At 40.7% G+C, this 23,948-nt stretch overlaps 1 protein-coding gene across 1 annotated transcript in view; it reads right to left on the minus strand.

The window, feature by feature from the left end:
- Positions 1 to 743: 743 nt before the first annotated feature.
- LOC115017349 (seizure protein 6 homolog) overlaps positions 744 to 23,948 on the minus strand; it is a 182,432-nt gene continuing 159,227 nt past the window's right edge. Inside the window, exons 7-14 of the mRNA XM_029445695.1 lie at positions 21,517 to 21,711; positions 13,446 to 13,637; positions 8,414 to 8,608; positions 5,248 to 5,283; positions 4,910 to 5,018; positions 3,829 to 3,928; positions 2,053 to 2,061; positions 744 to 1,181 (exon numbers count right to left, since the gene is read on the minus strand). Coding sequence (XP_029301555.1) covers positions 1,152 to 1,181; positions 2,053 to 2,061; positions 3,829 to 3,928; positions 4,910 to 5,018; positions 5,248 to 5,283; positions 8,414 to 8,608; positions 13,446 to 13,637; positions 21,517 to 21,711 — 866 coding nt within the window. The 3' untranslated portion in view covers positions 744 to 1,151. The remainder of the gene's footprint in view (positions 1,182 to 2,052; positions 2,062 to 3,828; positions 3,929 to 4,909; positions 5,019 to 5,247; positions 5,284 to 8,413; positions 8,609 to 13,445; positions 13,638 to 21,516; positions 21,712 to 23,948) is intronic.

Raw genomic sequence — 23,948 nt, forward strand, 5'->3', positions numbered from 1 at the left:
ATAGTACTACAGTCTTGCGACAGCCACAGCTACCGCATGTAAAAAATGTTTTTGCCACAGCATTTGATTTATTGACTGCTGTCGGGGTGTACAGAGCATTTCACCTGATAAACAAAAAATGGTTCTGAAATATGTTACCAAGCCAAGCTTTAACAGTGAAGACCCACTAGAGGCAAACTGATTGTGTGAAATTATTTTTGCCACTCCTTACTTGTTGCTGTGAGCCTGTAAATGCTAGCAAGATAATGATTAGCTTGTTCATTATCAAACGTGCAAATAAGCAAGCTATTTATGTGCGCCAAGCGCTTCATTTGTTTGTATCTCTATAATCTTGGAAGAAAAAAGCCAAAAAGTCAAGAAATTGTTAGATTCCTAAAACACATTGTTATATTTTTCTAGTTTAGGTATAAATGAACACGATGCAACTTATTTCTTATTGAGCTTTAGAGGTGTTGGGTGTATTAAGCCTGGCTAACTGTCCCCGCTTCCAGTCTTTATGCTAAGCTAGGCTAACCACGCCAAGCTCTGTACTTGACACACAGACATGAGAATTAAATCAATTTCTTCTTCTCGCTCTCAGAAAGAATGATATTTCTTCAAGGGCCTTTTATTTAAGGCACATTCAGATTTATTATCGCAGAATATTGCATTAAAGAGCAACATTTTTGGGGATACTCTGATAAAAACAAATGCTGTTTTGTCAATGTTCAATTGCTCTCAATTAACTCATAATAGACATCCCATAAATCCAAGCATTGCTCTTTAATTGGTGACAGGAGACCTATAGTGTATAATGTACATAACACAATGTAACATCTGTGGTTATATGCACTTAATGGCACAAGCTTCGCATTGATTCCCTCTGCTTTCTGAGATGGTACTTTACACTGAAAGTCCTCAGGATGCGAGCACAGGTTTAAAAACTGTACACACTGCTGCTGCTGGACTGTACTGTTGAAGAGCTAGAAAAATAATCCGGTGGCCCAGCCTTTCCAGGGGTAGTGTGGTGTCCTCTGTTGGGTAAATAAAGGGAGGCTCATATTCAGTGTACAGAGAACGGGGTGGAGTCACCAAAGGTGTGAGTCTGACAGACGTTCAAAAGGCCGGCAGGCTTCTTATCTGTCCATACTGAAACACACACTCTGGCGTCTTCAGATCGAAACCTCGTATTCTCTTGTTTCCTGTGAAGGGAATGAGCACATATGGTTACAGAGAGAGTTGCTTATACAGCAGGGGTTGTCAAACATTTCCCCTTACCAGAAATAGATGATCAGACAACCCAACCCAATTTACATTTTAGATTCAATTTAATTATAGTGAAATAGCGCCATTACTCATTTGGTAAGGAAGAGTCACTGCCATGAGCAGTGTTGTTGAGTCATGTTAGAAACAGTGTCTACAACGATGTATTGGGACAGCTGCCAGTACTGAAAGTTACTCTGGCATGCAACACAGCATGATACACCAATGTCATATCATAGGTCATAGAAATGGGGACTGTGTGACCATAAATCAACAATCACTGACTTTCATTTGAATAAAAAAACTTGTGTTAGTCCATCTCTGTATCAATACTGTCTCACTTCCCAACCCTGTATGTGGCTCTCTGGTATCTGTTTTTTGTCAAACATATAGGAGGAAATAGTTTTTGTAGGGGATTTATTTCAGCGGTGTATTAATCCACATCTGGTGCTCTGGTGATAATTAGTGGCAGCAGGACAGTGTGTGTGGGATTAAGTCAAAATAAAGTACAGTACGTGTTCATGGTAACACCCAGAGCAACAGTGAGGCTCATTGATGAGTCAAAAAAAAAAAGTATTTCTCTGGCACAGAGAAGAAGACGCATCAGGTTATGATACACACAATACTTGTTAGTAGTTAGCAGTTACATTCATTGTTGCTTTGGGACTGCATATCAGATTTGCTGACCATAGGAAAAGCACAACATAAGAATATCGCCACACTTATCCTTTATATCCACTTGACACTTTAACTTGCAAGATATGCAAAGCATTTAATATGTACTGTTCTCAGGATTCAGGACAAACTCACCTCATTGTTCTTTGGGATTGCAGGCATGGAAGAAGAAGAAGAAAAAATAACTCAACACAAAGAAAGTGTCATCAGTTGGAGTTGGAGACTGCACAGTAAACGTAGGGGATTTACTAATATATATTGGTAGAACACAGTATTGGTAGTTATACAATAAAGTGTTAAATTAAATGTATACAAAATAAGTTCCTAGTTCTTCATTATAGATATAAATTGATGCTATTATTAAAATAATTGTAAGAGGAACTTGCACTTTATGGAGGTTATCAGCCAAATATCACGTTTTCTGCTCTTAACCTGAGAAGGTTTGAGGGCAAACCATCAGTCTGACAACTTACAGTGCCTGTCTGTCCCAGTGTATACAACTGTACCTGCTGCTGAAAATTTAATTATAGAGAAAAATATGCAATATTATTTTGTATTTGTGAATTAATTTGGGTGCGTTTGAAGACATTTGTTTTCACTTCAGCTGATTTGATAGTGGGCTACAATAAGCCACCTTATGTTGATCAAATGTAAATAGAGTAGATGTTTCTACAACAACCATCTTTCATTACTGACCTCCTCAAACACTACACCTCCAGTGGAGTTTAGACTGAAGATCTACAGCAGGTTGTGCTATTTTGATGACTAACCTGGGTTATTGTCACACATCTCTTTTCTCTAATGACTCTTTTGCAGAACTTAATGCTATAGTTGTTTTCTCTCTATCACATTGGGATGTTGGACCCTGTACGGTAACGTTCTCACACCAAATCTTGAACCATTTGGAAAATGTCCACTACTGCAACGCAGAGTTTCAGCAAAACTGTCTGGGCATCAAGGCTTGATTATCAAATGGGCACACCAGGAAATACCCCGGGCCTAAGAATGCTTGAGAACTGTAAGGCTCCAATAGACGCTTCCAACTTCCATCCCTGTTATTAAACTTTCCATCACGTATGATGCATACAGCAGGTTCACTATGTGTCAGTTAGTTTGTGGTCATTAAACACAGCTTTATTGAGAAATATGTGCTACATGAGCACAATATAATACAATAACTAACATAATTATGGTCTTAAAGTTAGATTTCTGCACAGCACCTCTCTAAAAGACAGGGCCACATGACCCTATATCCCACCCTATTAATAAACCCCAAATACATATTCTACTTTAGTGGTGAAAATTCTTGAACAAATTTGCAAGTAGATAATTCCCTAAACAGACAAACAGTTGATGCATTGTGAACTTGGCTTCGTTTTGGGCCCACTCCAGGTTAACTGTGTGCCAACTGATCTATGCTCATTCAATTGAAATTGAAATTGAAACAACGCACACCTCACATGATACAGGCCTTTAAGTGGGTTCTGCTTTGTTACCTGAGCTTGAGGTGCTATCCTGAAGAGGTTTTTCTGTGTTAGAATCTACTCTTTAGGATTTACAGCATTTCAGTTTTGTGCATACATGTTGCATATTCCCAAATTAATTTGTTCAGATTACCACATCAAGTCTGAAGCCACCAGAGGAATGTGGGGAGTAATAGGGGTCCAATAACTCATTTTTGGCCCGAGGCCCCCTCAACAGATTAATCCAGCCATGCTGAAAGGCCTTCTCTGGTGTCAAACCAAGAGTCCATGATGTTAGGCAATGGGAGAGAGAAGCAACGAGGTACACTGGGAACACAGGATGCAAGGCTCTTACAGCCTGCTGCTACAGAACAATGCAGCAGACAGAAGACCCTGCACCTAGCCCATCACACAAACACACAAAGCAAACAGACGTATGTTTACTCACTGTTGTCTCATAAACTGAGTTGTCAAAGGTAGGTTCTCCAGGGATGATTTCATATGGTAAATTGGAGGTCAGGGAGAGCTGCAGTGGCTTCCTCTGAAGCCTGAGTACAGACAGAGAATACGTCAAGACAAAGGAGGAGAAACATATGTTTACAATACTATGTAAGAAGTCATCCTGGAGTAATGTAGCAGCATTCACAATATGAATACTCCTCTTCAGGAACAGAGGACAAATTATTTCTGTGGACTTTACATTTCTTCTAGATGTATGTTCCGGTTGAGTCACACTTTGTTCTTCTATTCATCATAGTGTGCTGAAATCCTTGATCCTAATCCGATGGCAGCTATTTTAAAAATGCAGCTAACTAAATATAGTTGTATTTGCCTCTCTTTGAGTTCATTTTGTTCAGACAGAATCTGCCCCTCTTTTGTCCAGGAGATCAGAAAATAATGATGTGCACCATGCAGGAGAACGAAGAGGCTCTCAGTAAAACGTGGTTTCTATTTATTGAACACTTTCCTCCTTGATGGGGCTGTAGAGTTATATTGCTTAGACGGTGTACTTTGCTCAGCCTTTGACATACTTCTGCACTTGCTTTAATGACCCAGTTTGTGTCTGAAATCCAACGCTAATAGAGAGGTGTAGGCCAGCTGTGATGGAGGTGGATGGTTTAATGAAGGATCAGTGACACACAGCATATCTGAAGAGATGGCAGAACAGGGTTGGCTATATATTATATATTATAATATGTTTTGCTGTCCAAAGCAGAACATTGCTTAGCTTAACCTAGCGGTAACTCCTGTCTGCTTCTGCTAACTCTGGGTGTACCGACCGCCAGCTATAGGTAATACAACCCCACATTAAAACATCCAAACTCTCTCAGTAGTATGTATTATGTGTTTTATTGTTTTGTTAGTGCTCCTAATTAAACTACTACAAAGTGAACTATAAAATAGACAACTGATAATTGTCGTAAAAGTTCGACTCTGCATCCATCCTAGTACGAGGAGCAGTGATAAAGAGAAGCCGAGGACACATTTATTTATGTAAAAATGTCTTCCTCTTCATCATTTGAACCTACTTTGAGTAGTAGAGGTAGATGCCAATGACGAAGATGAGGAGGAGGATGATGGGGATGAAGACAGCAAATGCTACTTGGGCCCCCTCCATTCTGAGGTCTGCAGTGGACACTATTGGGGAAAGAAAGGGGACATTATTTACTGACAGTAAAATGTTATCGTTCCTTTTGTTTAGAACAACTCTTCTACTGTATGTGCCCATCTTGTTTCATCACAGTTCACTCATCAGAAACTATTTAGCTAACTTTGAATGTGCAAAATAAATAGCTGAAAACATTGTTGGCACATATCTGTATATCTGTTGTCTATGCTCATACAGACTCAAAGTGGCAAAACTTACCATCTAATCTGTGCTCATCATGCTCCGCTGGGTGAGCTGAGGAAAATACAGAAGCAGTGTTAATAAACATAAAATTATGAATAATGAAAACCTAAGAAAAAGTAAGTAAGCAGCTATTAAAGTCATTCTGTCTAACCTTTATTCTACGGATGAAAATTCAACAAACTCATCTCATCTCCCCGACTTGTTCAACGACATAATGAACCAAAATGTGAGAGTGATGCAACTGGAACCCATGAGTTAAAGATTTCTTCAGTAAACTGAGTTCCGGAACAATGGAACATTTGGGGCACAGGAAAATCGTATTTTTGTAAGCACACATAAAATATTTTGTATCATGAAAATAATTATTTAATTTGAGCAAACGAAAACTATTTATTTGATCGTAAGTGTACAATGATAAGTAGTTTGTTATGTACAGTTTTAAGATACTTTATTACATTTGGAAGAGCTACTGTGCACACAGCAGGCACATTAAAGAGTGCAACAGATTATCATTGTATGCTTACTGTACCTGGATATTAGCACGGACGGACCAAATACACTTTGTTTGATAAAAAAAAAAAAGAATTCTACGCATGATTGCAATTTCTCTACAAAATATCACATGTCACATGTTTGCAAAACATTTTTTTTTGTGCTCAAAATGTCTCAGGAATGAAGCATGATTATAACGCCATAAGTAAGTGTCAGTCCGTTACTGTGGATCTTCAGAGAAATGCCTAAACGCACATTACAAACACATCTTCACCAGCACCCTGACAGGTATCTCCCCTGTCTGGATGTTGGGTGTGCTTTGATCAGGGTGCAGGCTCAAACTAAAGGCCCCTGCTTTGTTATTTCAGCCTTGAGACTCCAGCAACCTTCTTCAGAGTGTTAGGACAACACAATCCACTTTTCCTCTCCGGCCTCTCACTGTGACTGATGTGTTTTTACTGCTTTTTTGAAACATACTCGGTCTTCTTTGTTTAGCTTGTTTCTTGTTTTGTTAAATTGTCTTTCAAACTTTCAAAGTCTTCTGTTGGAGTCACTAAATAATAGAGAGGATTTAAGGGATCATGTGACTGTCCAAATGCCCACACCTGAAAGTAAAGTAGGTATGATGGAGTGCGCAAGATAATGTCTCGTTCAAGCTAAATGTTTTGATTTATGCCAAATATGGACTTAACAGATAATGTTTTTTTGTTGATTATTTTAAGCATGTCCAGGTTTGATTCATGTTATTTTAGTTTAATCTTTCCAGCACATGTTGAGGTACAATATTTACAGTATTACTCAAGTAAAAATAGGATAACAAGCTCGATTATATACCAAACCAGAAATTACAACAAATAAACAAACAATCACATAAACAACCTTAGATAAATTAAGTTGCATGGTACAATGAAAAAACTATATATATATATAACATTCAGAGTTCACATGACTTAACTGTATGTATCAAGATATTAAGAACCTTTGTAGTTCTTTAAATAGCTTAAAGAGTCCAAAATTTCTGATTTCTGGATGAAGAATGTATTAATTTATTGCTAAAATGACAAAAATCGGTAATATCCACGTGGTCACAATGAAAGGATTTACTTGATATCAGGTAAAATATAATATAAATGTAGAATCTGGGCTATGGTATCACAGTTTGGGAAACATGGGAGCTGCCTGTGAGTATAAGGAAGCAAGGAGAACTGGTCTCACTGCAGCAGGTAATACTGGCAGCTCTGAGAGTGTGGCCCGTATTCAAAAATGAAATAAAATAAATGGACTGTTGTAAAACGTTGACACCAAGTGCAGTGCTGTGCATCAACGGTCTGAGTGCAGCTGGCAGGGCGGGGGGACAACTGAGGACACTCACCAATGTTCATTCTGCACACATTCAGCCAAGACCCTGAGCAGCTTCATCTGGCCACTAATCTGCTAACATTCTAAATAACATTTGGTATGGTTTAATTCTCATTTTGTAATTATACTGTGACTGAACCATATTAATATATACAGATAATACAAAATAACAATACAATGTAAAATATTACAATGAACCACTGAAACTCAAATAAGTCTTACAAATGTTACATATTTGTTCATTTTAACTACAGTAACATTATTAAAAAATAAATGTAAAAAATTGCAATTTTAAAGTGTATTTTAGTTTCCCTTAACACTTTGGAAGCAGAGAAAGGCCTAAAGGATTTGAATCTTATGAGCAAGTGAAGATCTATGAATGTTGAAATTCAGATGACTGATTGTATAATATATTTCACTTTGGTAAGAGAAGAGAAGACAAAGTGCCAGGATGTAGTTAATAGGTGGCTGAATGAACAGCTCATGGTAGAGAGGGTGAGAGGGATTATGTAGACTTTGTCTTCATCCTCCTCTCTGCCACCATGTGATGCCAGGCTGTTGTTCCTGTTGTGAGATCAGCTTCTTTTATTGATTCTTTTATCCACCCTGTGATGAGACACAGACATCCACTGGCCGGCCAGTAAGGTGGTCCATGATCCAGCATGCATCAATCATCTATCTGGCTTTATTAGGTTTCAACCACCTTCTAGGAAGGATATTGTAACTTTGGCAATAATTCAATGCTATTTGAATTTTGACATTAAGTATTCAGCTGTGGTTTAATTTTACAGTTAGGTATTCAAATCAAATCAAATGTATTTATATAGCCCAATATCACAAATTACACATTTGCCTCAGTGTGCTTTACAGACTGTACAGGATACGACACCCTCTGTCCTTAGACCCTCGCATCGCACAAGGAAAAACTTCCTAAAAGAAACCCTATAATTAAAGGGGGAAAATGGAAGAAACCTCAGGGAGAGCAACTGAGGAGGGATCCCCCTCCCAGGACGGACAGACGTGCAATAGATGTCGTGTCGTGTGATATTCAGTTGCTTATAATATTTTTATGGCTCGACCACTGGATTCAATCAGATGAGTTTTTTGAAATTATTAAAGAATTTTTTGGCACATTTATATATTTGTATCTATTAACTAGTCTATCAACTGGCAATCTAATTATTTTAGGATCTCATAGATTTTCGTATTTTTCATGATCTTAAATTAGATCATGTATTTTAAGAAGCAGACTTTTAAGGACTCTTAGACATTGTGTATAACTGAAGATGACCTGGCAATGTAGTAAAGACATCAGGCTGCAGTTTCTTACCTTTGCAGACAGGTGGCAGCCCACTCCACTGGGATGGGTGTCCAGGGACACAGTGGAGAACAGGCTCACCCAGCAGCTGGTGGGCGGTCAGACAGGAGTAGTGGAGGGTCTCTCCCGCCTGGAAGTGGAGCTTGTTGGAGCTGGGGATCCCATAGGTTGGTGTTCCTGGGTGACCGCAGGGCTCGAAAATCTCAGCTGGAGTGAAAGGGCAGAAACAGTTCAGATTGATAAAACTGTGTAGGAAATGTGCATTGGAGTCAGATATGATAATCCTCTTAATATTTATTAACAATATTCTTTTTTTCTATCAGTGGGGCCAGTGGCGGATGGTACTCCTGTCCAGACTGCCAATACCTTTGTAATATATATTCACTGTCTGCCGAGAGTGCCTCCATCTTTCTCATTTCATCATCCCTATCAATGTAACCTGCAGATTGCCATGAAACGTGCTGAGCACATAAACGCTCCTCAGAGGATGAATATGGGCTCAAATAAGGGCCAATAAGATTTTGAGATTATGAAATGATGTTAGTAATAATTTCAAAAACTGAGGTAGTAAATCATCTGCCATTGTAAAGGAGATCTGAAAATGTTAGTGTAGAAAAGATGCGTGATAGTAGATACGTTTTAAAATGATTAACATTAATAAAATATGTGCACAAATTCAGTAGGAGGCTACACAAAGAATGGAAAAAAGTGTGTGTTTGTGTGTTTCTGCAAACACACACACATTTAATTAAGTTATGAAGTGAAGTTATTGTGAAATCAGGGTCAGAAATTGTACTACATAATTGCATGAGTGTCCAATTTTCACTTCCCCACCTCAATCGCTGCACACAGCGGGTGTGATTGACAGATTGTCGCTCCTAGCATCTGCCATCTGATGGGGTGTTTTAGAAGCCGTTGAACAATCTTACAAGCACTTTGTTCGGAGCACACTGAGGCCCACAGCACTAAGGCTTTGCTGATTTGCAGGTCAAAATACTTCTAGACATCGAGGTTAAAACTGCCTTCATACTGTGTGAATAAGCTTCAGTCTGTGGCAGGTCCTAACTATATGTTGAAATATAGTCATTGAATTGCTGTTGAAAAAAGGGCATCATGTGAGCAAGATGACAGTTTTAACCAAGACACGATGAAGTTTTGACCTGCAAAGTCACCAAAACTTACTATGAAGCTTTGCCATTAAATGTAATTATGCCAGTCAGAACTAGTGGAAGAAAAGGGAATAATGCCATGTGTACTAGCATTACTGTACTAGGTTAAAGGTAAACTGCATTAGGAAAGAAAATATGTCTGTGAAATCTGAGACATCCTGACACATCATCCTCTGCACTTGTTCAGTCCTGAAGAATTTTTGGAAGTACAATTTAGCTTTTTTTTGACATAATTGTCTTTTGCTCATGATCTCCATCTCATGCATAACAATGACCTGGCTTGTCTTCTCCAAAGTAATTTCCGCTGTCCGGTTAAATTAATTATTAGTCAGTGCCATCAAACAATATGTCTCCACCTAGAAAGTATGTGAGGCAGAGTATGAGACGTTCATGCAAATGAGGTTAATGTCTTCAAGGCTGTTTGAAGAGGAAATTATATTTTAATCAGACTCACACACTTTTAGCTTGCCAGCTTTATCAGAAACAAAGGAATGGTAGGAGGTCAGCTGGTGTACATTAAAATACCAAAAAGACTGAAAACATTTACCTCACAATTACTTATTAAAGAAATTAAGAAATAAACTAATTACAGAAGCCAAAGCTGATAAGTCAGAAAAATGTCTAGTAAAATATTTAAAACGTTTTGTTTTACACAACCTTTTTTTGATACATTCAGATGTAGACAAGATGATACGATTTGTGTGCTTGTTCACTCATATATTGAAGTGAAGTTGATAACAGCTCATATTTTGTGCTGATATTCAATATCTTTAAAGTTGATAACATAGTCATTCTTGTCAGTTTGAAGAATTCACTTATTTTAATGATAATGCCTCTTTAAGGGAGAAAAACAGTATTAGTACGAGATACAGAATAAACATCTAAAGTCATGTTACAGTAAGTACCTCAATTCAAAGAGGTTGAAAAGAACAACACTGTTGGTTTAGCATATTCTCCTGAGAAAATGCTGGAGTGGCCACAAGGTAAAGGGTTCATTTTGTTTGGGCTTAAGCTCTGAATGTTTTAAATGTAGCCCTGAATATAATTTTAAATGTAAGTCAATGGGGAAGAATGTGCGATAGTCTTCATAACATAACAGCCTGTCAAAAAACACACGAAACACTTGAGGATAATTGGGCAGATTCTGGGCAGAGTCGGCCCTCCCGACGATCGACGGGGTGTTCCTGATTCGAGGCAGGTCTGAACAGATAATCTGCCCAAATGATGAATGAATGATGATAGTGTGAGGGGATACGGACGTAATCTTTGTGAACAATTAAACATGTTTGATATTTACCATTCAAAATCCTGTAGTGTGACAGGAACACACTAGGAAGCGTCACTAACTGGATGTTGTGTATGTTGCTAACCTTAGCTAACCTGCTAGTAAACTATGCTAATGTTCTATTGAACCAAGCTAACGTTGACTACCACTAAAATTGTAAAAGTTGTGGATAATATGTCTTTGCATCTGCAATACCCCCTCTCTCCTCTAACCAAGCACAAGACATGTGCCTGTTACATAATATTATGATAAAGACATGTACTTCGTACGTCAATAAGAATAATGAAGCATCAAAATAGAGCTTGTTTATCAAAAAATCCCCAGCGGAGGATCCCCTTACAGAGGTGAAGGCTAAACCTCCATTGTCCTCGAATCCTATAAATGCCCCTACGCCGGCAACAGAGGTTGTATATCACCCTGTGGAAACCTGTGGGAAAAGTTTGTCTAATTGTAGAAAAGATGCGTAGTTATAGAAAGAATTTAACAACATCTCAGTCAGCTTTGTGCTTAAATGATATTAACATTGAAGTTACACAAAGATGCAGAGAAATCTCCACACTGCGTGACCCTGAAGCTAATCTGGACCCCCAGAAGACGAGCTGGGCTGTAGGGCACAGCTAATGGGAACCCTACAATAAACTAAACTAAACACATGTACAAACACATTAAGTACACATTCCGGCCCTATCTTTGGTCTATAGAGCCCTAAAGTCCAAAAATATGTTTTCTTTTCATCTTGTGCACACAACATAGTATCTTGTAGTAGTCAGATGTACACAAAGCCGTCTTGTCTCAGCATTTGTGTAGCCTCAATGTTGATATAATTTGCACAAATTGAGATACTCATACATATGGTGCACACTCCATTTGAGCTTCCTGTGGCTCACAGTGAGCTAAATAAAGGGGTGATAGATATGATTATGCAGTCAATACAGATATTTCATTAAAAACACTAAAACAAGCAGGGCTATTACATATAACCCATTAAAACAGTGTCTGCTCTATTAGACTACAAATAATAATAAAATAATTGATAATAATAATTGATAAAAGATGCAAATATAGACCAGAAACAAGATATTTAAACTTGCTCAGCGGAACACTGACTGAGTTTTGGTGGTCTATCAGCACTACATTGGTGAATGTGCTCTTGGACGGGTAGATACGTGGTGGTCTAGTATATAAATAAATAAACTTAAGGTCATTAAAAATATGTTATCATATGCATGCTTACGAATATGGACATTTGCTTAAAAATGATTTATATCGCTAAATTGGAGCATTTAAATTGGAGGATACTACGACCAACCTGGCACTTCATACTTGCGATAGCTTGGCTCCGGCGGTCGACTCGTTTCACCATTTCATGCTAGTTAGCACGTTTTTCTACAGACCTAAAATTGATCGATTTCTTATAAAAAAAGTTGCACACCAGGTGGACAGAAACAAAAGCGTGACAAACGAGGAAAATTCTGATTTGGTTTAGGCGCATTCAACAACCGCAAATCGAGCGGAAGATGATGGAGATGTGGTTTGTGGATAGACAACAGCTGCTCCCGTTAAAAAAGAAAAAGAAAGGTACGAGCCATACAAGACGAGTAAAGGAAATTTCAAGACAAGTGGACAGAGGAATTTTTATTTGTCCTCCACGAGTCGAACCCTTTGTGTTTAATATACAAACAAACCTGCTCTGGTTTCAAGCGAAGTCATTTGGAGCCGCAATTCTAAACGACGCATCCAAAATTCAACGAACCTGGAAGTGAAATTAGTAAATAAAATAGAGCACCTTTCTTCTCTGGTTTGGCTTATTTATAGCTAATAGTTGAATCTGTATTCTATTGTTTCTGTATGTTGCACTTATGTAGCACTTCAAACTGGCTTATTTGAAGACAGTGTTCACTTATACGATTGTACCTATTTGAAGCTATTGCACTTACAAGATTCTTGCTGTTCGGAGTTGTATCTCCATGATCGTTTGCACTTTTTGTACGTCACTTTGGACAAAAGCGTCAGCTAAATGAACTGTAATGTAATGTAAAAACAAATACTCATACACAGGACAACTAATACAGCTGAACGATTAACTGAGGCATCTTTTGAGATCGCATGGATTTTGGCTCGGGCAAAAAAACCTTCTCAGACTCAAAAATTGTGAAACACTGCTTTTTGGCTTCAGCAGAAATATTGTTTGCAGAGTTTGACAACATCATCCCAGTATTGAGCTAATCCTGTTTTTATTGAATGCATTGTTTGGCTGCATTGCATATTGTATGTTCTGGGTGGGATGATTAATAAGCAGACAGGCTTTTTATAACTGGATGTAGCTTTTCATACTTTGCAGTAAAAGTGGCTCTCCTATTGACTTTGTCCTATCAATGTGGCTCTCGTGTAAAAAATAGTGAAGACCACTGCCCTAAAGCATTACTAGTGTCCTGCCTACTACTCACACACCTGGCCAATCATCGCATAAAGTGGGCGATAGTGATCAGACAAGCAGGCTGGCTGTCAAAATCAAATAGAATTTTAGTTTTTCATAATTTCTTCTTGTGTAACTACGTAGGCCTTGGGAACATCTTTAACTTGTACGTACGCAGACATCTAGGCAGCTTCTGGTTCCACTTGGGGCCTGAGGACCCTCGATTGAAGCAGGTAAGCAGGCTGTTTCCAGACAGAGAGAAGCCCTTGTTGCAGATGTACTGGATGGTTGAAGCCACGGTGAAATGGGGACCTGACAGCACCCGCCTGCTGTGCTCCACCTTCCCAGGGTCAGAGCAAGACACCACTGGATGGACAGACAAAGACAGAAGGTTGGTTATTGTCAACCAACATTTTCTGTCTTCCTTTAACTCAACATCAGCAAATAGTACAATTCATGTCCATGTTTACCAACCCAGCTGGTCTGCAAATGAAAAGGGATAATAGATGGTAGATAGCAAATATGGATCAATGTATGAGCAAAGAAGCTGAGCATTATTAAGGTTATTATTAAGACAAAACCAGCTGAGATGACATTATAATTTAACACAAAATGAAACATTTGCAGTAAGTAAATACAGGATAAAGTCGCAATATAAAATAAATACAACATAAATTAAGTACATTTTCATTATAACAAAATATTCAAATAATTCATGTTATGTTATGAAAAAAAGAGACCAGATTTCATAAAACTTCCCTTGATTATCAACCCTGGAGATTGAAGCATCAAAAGAGACATTGTCTATCATTCTAACCAAGTATCAAACACAAGCCATCTCTTCCAATGGTGGAGAACAATCCTTGAAGCTCCAAAAAGCCTGCCAATGCAAGTAACCCTAGTAACACATTTTTCAGTATAAACTTATATACTTTACACAGCATTTTTTCCAAAGCATGCTATACAGTTTTAGATTTCTGAATGTTTTTGTTGCACACATTGCAAAGAACAATTGCTTGAGTTCGACAACAACATATTTGTTCTTATATTACATGTCAGTTACATCATTGTTGTGAGGTAATGCAGTTTTGAATGTGTCACTTGCATGACATTTTCCTCTTCCGAATAAAACACAACCTTGTTCAATTCAATAGACTGCAGTCTTCTTGGCCTGGTATGACCAGTAGCTTATTGTGGCTAATGTAAACACATTTTAGATCGATGTTGCTGTGTAGTGGATAATGGTTTATACGTTTGCTAACGTTATACACCTTGCTACAATGTTTTAGCATTTATAAGTGTTACCCGTGGACATAGTGGCTGCAGTCTCGCTTTAATCCACATGCACTCTCAACAGCATTACTCTAGTGACAAATGAATAGCAGTCTGTTCACGGCAATGTATTAGTTAGTTAGTTAGTTAGATAGATAGATAGATCCCCCCTCCCTCCATTAAAAAGTAAGTACAAATAAAATTTAAAATAAGCGATAAAGGCTGTACATTATAAATACAAATGTAAAAATACAGACTATTATAAATAATTGCAAAGTTGGAATCCCCGGCCATCACTGAGAGGAGTTGTATAGTCTAGGGGACAAAAGAGTTATTGAGCCCGTCTGTGGAGCAGGACAGGGACAGCAGTCTGCCGCTGAACACGCTCCTCTGCCTGGTGAATGTCCTGTGCAGAGGGTGGTGGGCGTTGTCCAGGATGGATGACAGTTTATCAAGGGTCCTTCTCTCTGCTACTGTCACCAGGGAGTCCAGCTCTGTGTCCACTACAGAGCCAGCCCTCCTCACCAGTCTGTCCAGCCGCCCAGCATCCCTCTTCTTGCTGCTTCCTCCCCAACACACCACAGCATAGAAGAGAGCGCTGGCCACCACAGACTGGTAGAACATCAACAGCAGTTATTTGCAGATTTTGAAGGACTCCAGCCTTCTCAGGAAGTACAGACGACTCTGCCCTTTCTTATGAAGAGTGTCCATATTTGCCATCCAGTCCAGCATGTCGTCAAGCTGCAGCCCCAGATATTTGTAGGACCTGACCACCTCCACGTCGACCCACTCGGTGGACACAGGTTGCAGGTGTGGCCTGATCCTTTGGAAATCCACCACCATCTCCTTGGTCTTGGAGGTGTTCAACTGCAGATGGTTCGACTTGGACCACCTCACAAAGTCCTCCACCAGGCTCCTGTACTCCCCCTCTTGTCCATGCTTGACACAGCCGACGATCACAGTGTCATCTGAGTATTTCTGCATGTGGCAGAGCTCAGAGTTGTGCTGGAAGTCAGAGGTGTAGAAGGTGAACAAGACAGGGGAGAGTACCGTCCCCTGTGGCGCTCCAGTGCTGCTGACCACAGTGTCGGACTCCTGACTGCAACAGCTGGGCTATCAAACCTGTTATAGAACAGGTTGAGCTGGTTTGCTCTCACAGCATCCCCTTCTGTTGTGTTGCTACCCTTCTTCTTGCAGCCTGTGATGGTTTTCATGCCGTCCCAGTCCTCCCTCATGTTGTTGTCTCGCAGCTTCTGCTCTACTTTCCTTGTATAATCCTCCTTTGCCTCTCTCAGTTGAACCTTGAGCTCCCCCTGTACGCGCTTCAGCTCTTCCTGGTCTCCCTCCTTGAATGCCCTCTTCTTCCTGTTAAGGATGTCCTTGACATTGCTGGTGATCTAGGGTTTGTTGTTAGGGAAGCCGCTTACAGTTTATATGGGAACCACAACATCCATACAGAAGTTCAGGTAGTCAGTGATACAGTGTGACAACCCCTCAATGTCCTCACCATGTGGCTCTTGCAGGACGCTCCAGTCAGTAGACTCAAAACAGTCTCTCAGAGCCTCCTCTGCCTCCGGAGACCACTTCCTAAAGGAACGTGTGGTTGTGTCTGGATCCTTGGTTTGCATTGTGGTTTCAGCAGCACTAGGTTGTGATCAGACTTCCCCAGTGGGGGAAGGGGGGTGGCAGTGTAAGCACCCTTCACATTAGCATACAGGAGGTCTAATGTCCTGTTCTTCCTGGTGGGGCAGCTTACAAACTGATGAAAGTCTGGTAGTGTTACATGATTGAAGTCTCCTGAGATGGCAATGAAAACTTCTGGGTGTTGAGTTTGCAGTCTAGCGATGGTACAGTGAATGACGTCACACGCGGTCTCTGCGTGTGCACGTGGAGGGATGTAAACACAAACAACAATGGCGTGCGAAAATTCCCGAGGCATGTAATATGGTCTTAGACCTACAGCAAGCAGCTCAATGTCCCTTTCACAAGTAGTCTCCTTAACCGTAACATGTCCTTGGTTACACCATCTATTGTTAATAAACACTGCGAGTCCTCCTCCTTTACGCTTACCACTACATTTAGCGTCCCTGTCCGCTCTCACTGTGGTGAATCCTGGTAGGTCCACGTTAGCGTCCGGACCGTTAGCTGTTAGCCATGTTTCAGAGAGGCACAGTAAACTGCTCTCCCTGTATGTCCTGCCGTTCCTCACAAGGGCAGCCAACGCGTCAGTCTTGTTGGTTAAACAGTTCACATTCCCCATGACTATCGATGGAACAGAGGGCTTGTACTTCCACCGCTTCGCCGCTAGCTTAGCCTTTACCTTCGCTCCAGCTCTGCAGCCTCGATACGCCCGTCTCAGCTCCTCCGGTATGGGGTGAACTATGCTGGCTTGCCCCATTGTGCGAAGTGAAAGCAGCTTCTCCCTTGAAAAAACAAGTTTCCCGCCGCTTTGTTGCTTATCGTAAAATACAATGTCCATAGGATATATAAAGTTCTGTACCACAGAAAATTCTAATTAAATAAATCAACTAAAGTGCTAAAACAACACGAAAAACACGGAGCTACTGGAGAGGCTGCCACTCGCGTCTGTGCCAAGATTACCTCCCTAAAGACTATTAGACTGCTAGTTTATTTTGATGCAATTGAATGACCAAAGGTTGCCTGGAAGGCAGAAAAACAAAAGCAAATGTAAACATTTTTCAAATCTTTCTTTTTTTTGTGAAACACTGGAAAGTTTCACCTTTTTAGAACTCTGAAAACAGCTGAAAGACACATGCAACCTGTGACCTGGGAACTGGTGCTTTAAATGCTTAATGTGCTAAATGTGCATTATATTATGGACATTATCTGCAAATGCAAAATACAATCGACATTAAATAAAGTTACTGTAGATAAGATTTGGATCTTATAAAAGAAGAGTTGCCTACTCAGTCAGTATAGGAAGTCCGCATAGAGCATTAAAAACCCCATGATTCAGTTCAATCATGAGTATCAGGGCTCAGTCCAGCTCTGTTTGTCTGAGCCAGGTTACATGAGCCTACAGAGGCGGGATTAGGAAATGAGTTATGTCTGTCCCTGCTTCCAGCAGGAGAGGCCACAAACACAGTGTGGAAGTCAGCCATGCTGGAGCCGAGGTCCCCGTCTGCTGCCAGTGGGGCTGCTCCGTGGCACCTGCTTGTTTGTTTGTTTGTCTGTGTGTGTGTGTGTGTGTGTGACTGCTTTTGTGTAATAACAAGGACTGTCAACGTTAACGCGAAAATATTATGTTAGCGAATATTTGTTTTAACGCCACTAGTGTTTTTTTTAACGCATTCAATGCAGGCTGGGTTATGAAGCCAATTTTGAAGCCAAGTGCTAGTTAACGTTAGCTGTCAGCTGTTTGCATATAAATATAATCATTCCTTTTTTTATTTAGTATTAAATTGGGTTAGGAGAATCGTAGAATTTAACTGGTATTGGTAATAACTACTACATTTCTTTCATGGGGACATCCATAAAAGCAATACCTGGGAGGGTTTGTCATTGTTTATGTGTTGTTAATTGATTTTCAACAATAAATACACACACATTTGCATAAAGCGAGCATATTTGTTCACTTCCATGTTGATAATAGCATCAAATACAAAATAGTAAAAAAAAATATCCTTTAGATACATTTTAAACAGATACAAATGTGCGACTACTTTGCGATTAACTATGAACAATCATGCGTTTAATCTTTTGGATTGACAGCCCTCGTAATAACCTAATGAAAACCAGACCAGACCTGAGGCCTGTTTCGCCATGTCAAGTCATTGTGCCTTCACTCACCTCCATAAAGTGACTGCTGTACTCATAGAAATTGGTTTTAGGGCTTAGGTGCAGATTAGATGTGACAGAAAAAATTCTCTCTGACAAACCATCAGTCATTCTTCTTGTGCTACATTACAGTAAGGTGGTGCATACGAGGCGTGTTGGAAAGTCTCTGTGATCAAGCTATGATTGAAAAGTGTAGACTGAGTGCTCATAGATAACTGTGCTTTGTCTGAAATCCCTCCCTCCTTAATTTTTTCAGTAATATCTATACAACGGACACTCCATACTTTAATATGTGTGAATTAGTGAGCAGTAAATTGAGAATTTGGACATTAAAGAAAAAATATTTTGTGTCACCACTGAAATTGCATTGTAATGTACATGCCAATGATATTTTGAAGGGATTACGGTATATAGTGGATATACGTTATTCTCAATAATGATTTTGACACTAATAAAATGTAAATACAGGCTCAGCAGGAAACCGGTGGATTGCCTACTCCGGGTAGGGAATGAGCCATTACCCCAAGTGAAGGAGTTCAAGTACCTCGGGGTCTTGTTCGCGAGTGAGGGGACAATGGAGCGAGAGATTGGCCGGAGAATCGGAGCAGCGGGGGCGGTATTACAGTCACTTTACTGCACCGTTGTGACGAAAAGAGAGCTGAGCCAGAAGGCAAAGCTCTCAATCTACCGGTCGATCTTCGTTCCTACCCTCACCTATGGTCATGAAGGCTGGGTCATGACCGAAAGAACGAGATCACGGGTACAAGCGGCCGAAATGGGTTTTCTCAGACGGGTGGCTGGCGTCTCCCTTAGAGATAGGGTGAGAAGCTCAGCCATCCGTGAGAGACTCTGAGTAGAGCCGCTGCTCCTTTACGTTGAAAGGAGCCAGTTGAGGTGGTTCGGGCATCTAGTAAGGATGCCACCTGGGCGCCAGCCTAGGGAGGTGTTCCAGGCACGTCCAGCTGGGAGGACCCCGGGGAAGACCCAGGACTCGGTGGAAAGATTATATCTCCTCACTGGCCTGGGAACGCCTCAGGATCCCCCAGTCGGAGCTGGAGGATGTGGCCCGGAGAAGGGAAGATTGGGGTTCCTTACTGGAGCTGCTGCCCCCGCGACCCGATCCCGGATAAGCGGTAGACGATGGATGGATGGATGGATATATATAGGGAGTGATTTTAAACATAGCCCTGGAATTTAACAATGATGGCTTAACATTTTTCCTCCAAAACACATTTTTATAATAAGAAAGTATTAGATGACAATGTGAAAACAATGTGAAATAGGTTGCTCTTAGTGATGAACCTCCAGAGAATAATCAGCTGAATCTGCTGCTCCCCTCGGCTTTACGGAGCTTTATAGTGAGTTTCAGCTCATCGTTTATCTCTGGACCTTAACCTTAACATTTGCTGATTCCATCTTTTTGACTATGAGGATTTGCGTTTCATATCGCTTAACTGAATATGAGCAAGTTTTGAAACGATGGTCGGACAAAACAAGCAATCTAAAGACATCACCTTGGGCTTTGGAAAATCACAATGACATTTTACACTGTTTTCTGACATTTTATAGACTTTTTAATTAATTGATTAATTAGAAAAAATAGACTTAATTGTTTTTGCAGCCCTCCTGGATTGTTTTAATTTGACCTCGATGACAGGACTCTCAATTGACAGTCAGTTTGTCAGGATCCTTCCTGATCTCTCATTCATTCATTCTTCCTGCCTGGCTTTCCCTGTTGCTAACATTCTTTTAATTTCAGACCCTGCCATGCCCACCTGCCCGCTCATAACCCCAGTTTCACCAGCCGACCTGCTGCTCCCACTCACTCACCTGCTTGATGTTTCCCTGATTGCCAAAGTACTACATATACAGGCTACCACCAAGGAGGTTGTGTTTTTGGTTTGGTTTGTCTGTCTGTTTGTCAGCAGGATTCCGAAAAAACTAAACTTTTAGGGAAGATCCGAATCACTGTGTGGATACAATAATTATTTTTCACTTTTGTTAACATTGTGATTCTAATTATTGAGGAGTCTGAATATGTGAACACCTCTTTAAGCCTGAACGACAATTCTGAAACAGATATCAACGTGTTGTTTAAAACGCTCTGAACAATAAAATACAACACATCTTCACATTACGGCTGGAAGCTCATAAACAAACCGAAGTCAGAAGAAGGACTTCTAAACTCGGAATTTGGACCATCATAGGAGTGTGTGAATGCACCGGTGGCCTTGCCTGCGCTCTCTGCGTGCCATTCTAGTTGCACCATGCAAAGCATTCCTTGTACTAACCCGTCTGTTCCTGCTTGCCTGATTTTCCAGACTGATTCTTCGTCTGCCTGGTTAAGTTTGCCTCCCTTGTTTACCTGCCTGGTTTTGACCTCTGCCTGTTTATTGTATTAAAGATTTTGAGCTTGCTCTTAACTTGCTGACTTGAGTCGTGCTTGTGAGTTTCTGCCTGTTCTGTGCTAGAGTTACACAGTGACATGTGAGCCGTCAGAGCTCATGACCATCATCTCATGATGAATAGATAATGTCGAGGCTAACTGGCAAGTCCCCGAAAGCTTAAGAATAAGGTTTAGATTTAACATTAGAACTGAACCAAAAAAATAGAATGGCACTCAGAGAGCACAGACCTGAGCCAGGCCAATTATTATTATTATTATTATTATTATTATTATTATTATTATTATTATTATTATTATTATTATTACTTTTGTATTTATTTTGTGAAGGTGAGAATAGACAATACATAGTACATGTGTACATGTGACATGACAGCATTAACATGACAGGGAAAAACAAACAACAAATAAGACAACAAGTGTTAGAGCTAATGGAGTGGGGTGTATGCTTTAGTGAGAGCGCAGGGCAGTGTAGAAGAGCCATTGGGTGGAAGAAAGAAAACAATAAAAAGAAAAAATTAGTTTTTCTATAATGAAAGTGAAAGTAGGCCAGTAGTTTTTTCGTAATCCAGACGGACAAAAAGACATACAAACCCATCTGAAAACATTACCAGATTGTTGTATTTATCTGAAATGATCTACCAAAATTATCTCCTTCATGTATTCCCTGTTGGTGCTGAAAGCAAGAGGGACACTCTCGGGTACTAAATCTGTGTCTACCATCTTTCCCGTCTCAAGTGGATGAATCAGTGGTGGTGTTTTTGTACTGACCTCTCTCACAGCTGGGTAGGTCGCCGCTCCAGGTGAGGTCCCATTGGCACATGAGCAGCTCGGCGCCCACCACCTGATAACTAGGGTAACACTGGTAGGTCACCACGGTGCCCTGAACCAGCTCAGGGTGAGATGTACTCTTCCAGCCATTAGAGATCTCTGGGAGCTCAGGGCAGGTGTCATTACGAGCTACTTCTGCAGGTGTTTGTGGGGAGGAGAGAGACAGCAAGGAAGACAGGAAATTAGGAAATGAATATAAGGTTTGAATGATATGAGCTTTTAAAGGCTGAGGAAATAATACCAGTCAATGTCTCTGTCTGCCCACACTTTGATTCGTAGAAAGAAATCTTAGCTGGCTAATTTGTCAGGACATTTCTGGGTATTCATGGTCCCCTGAGGATGATTCCTGATATTTTAAATTACTTTCTGGCCTTTTTATTTGGAAATACAGTATATCTCAAAAGTGAGTACACCCTTTAGATTTTTGCAAATATTCTGTTATATCCTTTCAGGGGATAACATTATCCTACTGAAACTTTGATATAACTTAAAGTAGTCAGTGTGCTGCTTGAATAACAGTATAGATTTATTGTCCTTTGAAAATTACTCAGTACACAGCTGTTAATGTCTAAACAGCTGGCAACAAAAGTGAGTACACCCCATAGTGAACATGTCTAAATTGTGCCCAAAGTGTCAATATTTTGTGTGACCACCATTGTTATCTAGCACTGCTTTAACCCTCCTGGGCATGGAATTCACCAGAGCTGCACAGGTTGCTTCTGGAATCTTCTTCCACTCCTCCACGACGACATCACGGAGCGCACGGATGTTGGACACCTTGCACTCCTCCACCTTCCTCTTGAGGATGCCCCACATGTGCTCAATTGGGTTTAGGTCTGGAGACATACTTGGCCAGTCCATCACCTTAACCTTCAGCTTCTTCAGCAAGGCCGTTGTCATCTTGGAGGTGTGTTTAGGGTCATTATCATGTTGGAAAACTGCCCTACGGCCCAGTTTCCGAAGAGAGGGGATCATGCTCTGCTGCAGGATGTCACAGTATATATTGGAATTCATGTGTCCCTCAATGAAATGCAGCTCCCCAGTGCCGGCAGCACTCATGCAGCCCCAGACCATGATGCTGCCACCACCATGCTTGACTGTAGGCAAAACACATTTGTCTTGGTACTCCTCACCAGGGTGCCGCCACACACGCCGGACACCATCTGACCCAAACAGGTTTATTTTGGTCTCATCAGACCACAGGACATGGTTCCAGTAACTCATGTTCTTGGATTCATTGTCTTCAGCAAACTGTTTGCGGGCTTTCTTATGCATCGGTTTCAGAAGGGGCTTCTGTCTGGGGCGACGGCCATACAAACCGATTTGATGCAGTGTGCGGCGTATGGTCTGGGCACTGACAGGCTGACATCCCACTTCTGCAACCTCTGCAGCAATGCTGGAAGCACTCGCACGTCTATTTTTGGAAACCAACCTCTGGATATGACGCTGAGCACGTGGACTCAACTTCTTTGGTCGACCCTGGCGAGGCCTGTTCCGAGTGGAACCTGTCCTGGAAAACCGCTGTATGATCTTAGCCACTGTGCTGCAACTCATTTTCATGGTGTTGGCAATCTTCTTATAGCCAAGGCCATCTTTGTGAAGCGCAATAATCCTTTTTTTCAGCCGCTCAGAGAGTTCCTTGCCATGAGGTGCCATGTTGTCCAGCATTCAGAGAGAATTGTGCCCAAAACACCAAATTTAACAGCCCTGCTTATCATTTACACCTGAATCCTTGTAACACTAACGAGTCACATGACACCAGGGCGGGAAAACAACATCATTGGGCACAATTAGGACATGTTCACTATGGGGTGTACTCACTTTTGTTGCCAGCTGTTTAGACATTAACAGCTGTGTACTGAGTAATTTTCAAAGGACAATAAATCTATACTGTTATTCAAGCAGCACACTGACTACTTTAAGTTATATCAAAGTTTCAGTAGGATAATGTTATCCCCTGAAAGGATATAACAGAATATTTGCAAAAATCTAAAGGGTGTACTCACTTTTGAGATATACTGTAGCTTCTTGAAGTTTTACATTTAATTTATTTGGCACATTCATGCTCCTCAGAGGATCAACCCTTTCCATTTTTAACAATATTCATATATGATATATAATAAGTCAAATTGGTCTCAGGCGAGGGGCCAGACTAAGAATAGTTCAAAACGACCTCATGAAAAAAAGGGAAAGAGAAGGAGAAACCCTGCCCGGAGGAAGCCCGGGGTCCCCGTCTGGAACCAGGCCCAGAGGGAGGGCCCGACAGCGAGCGCCTGGTGGTCTGGTTTGCCACGGAGCCCGGTCGGGCACAGCCCGAAGAAGCTACGTGGTGCCTCCCATCCATCCATCCTGTGGGCCCACCACTCATGGTA

Source organism: Cottoperca gobio, chromosome 13, assembly GCF_900634415.1.
Source record: "Cottoperca gobio chromosome 13, fCotGob3.1, whole genome shotgun sequence".
In the NCBI taxonomy this organism is placed as follows: domain Eukaryota; kingdom Metazoa; phylum Chordata; class Actinopteri; order Perciformes; family Bovichtidae; genus Cottoperca; species Cottoperca gobio.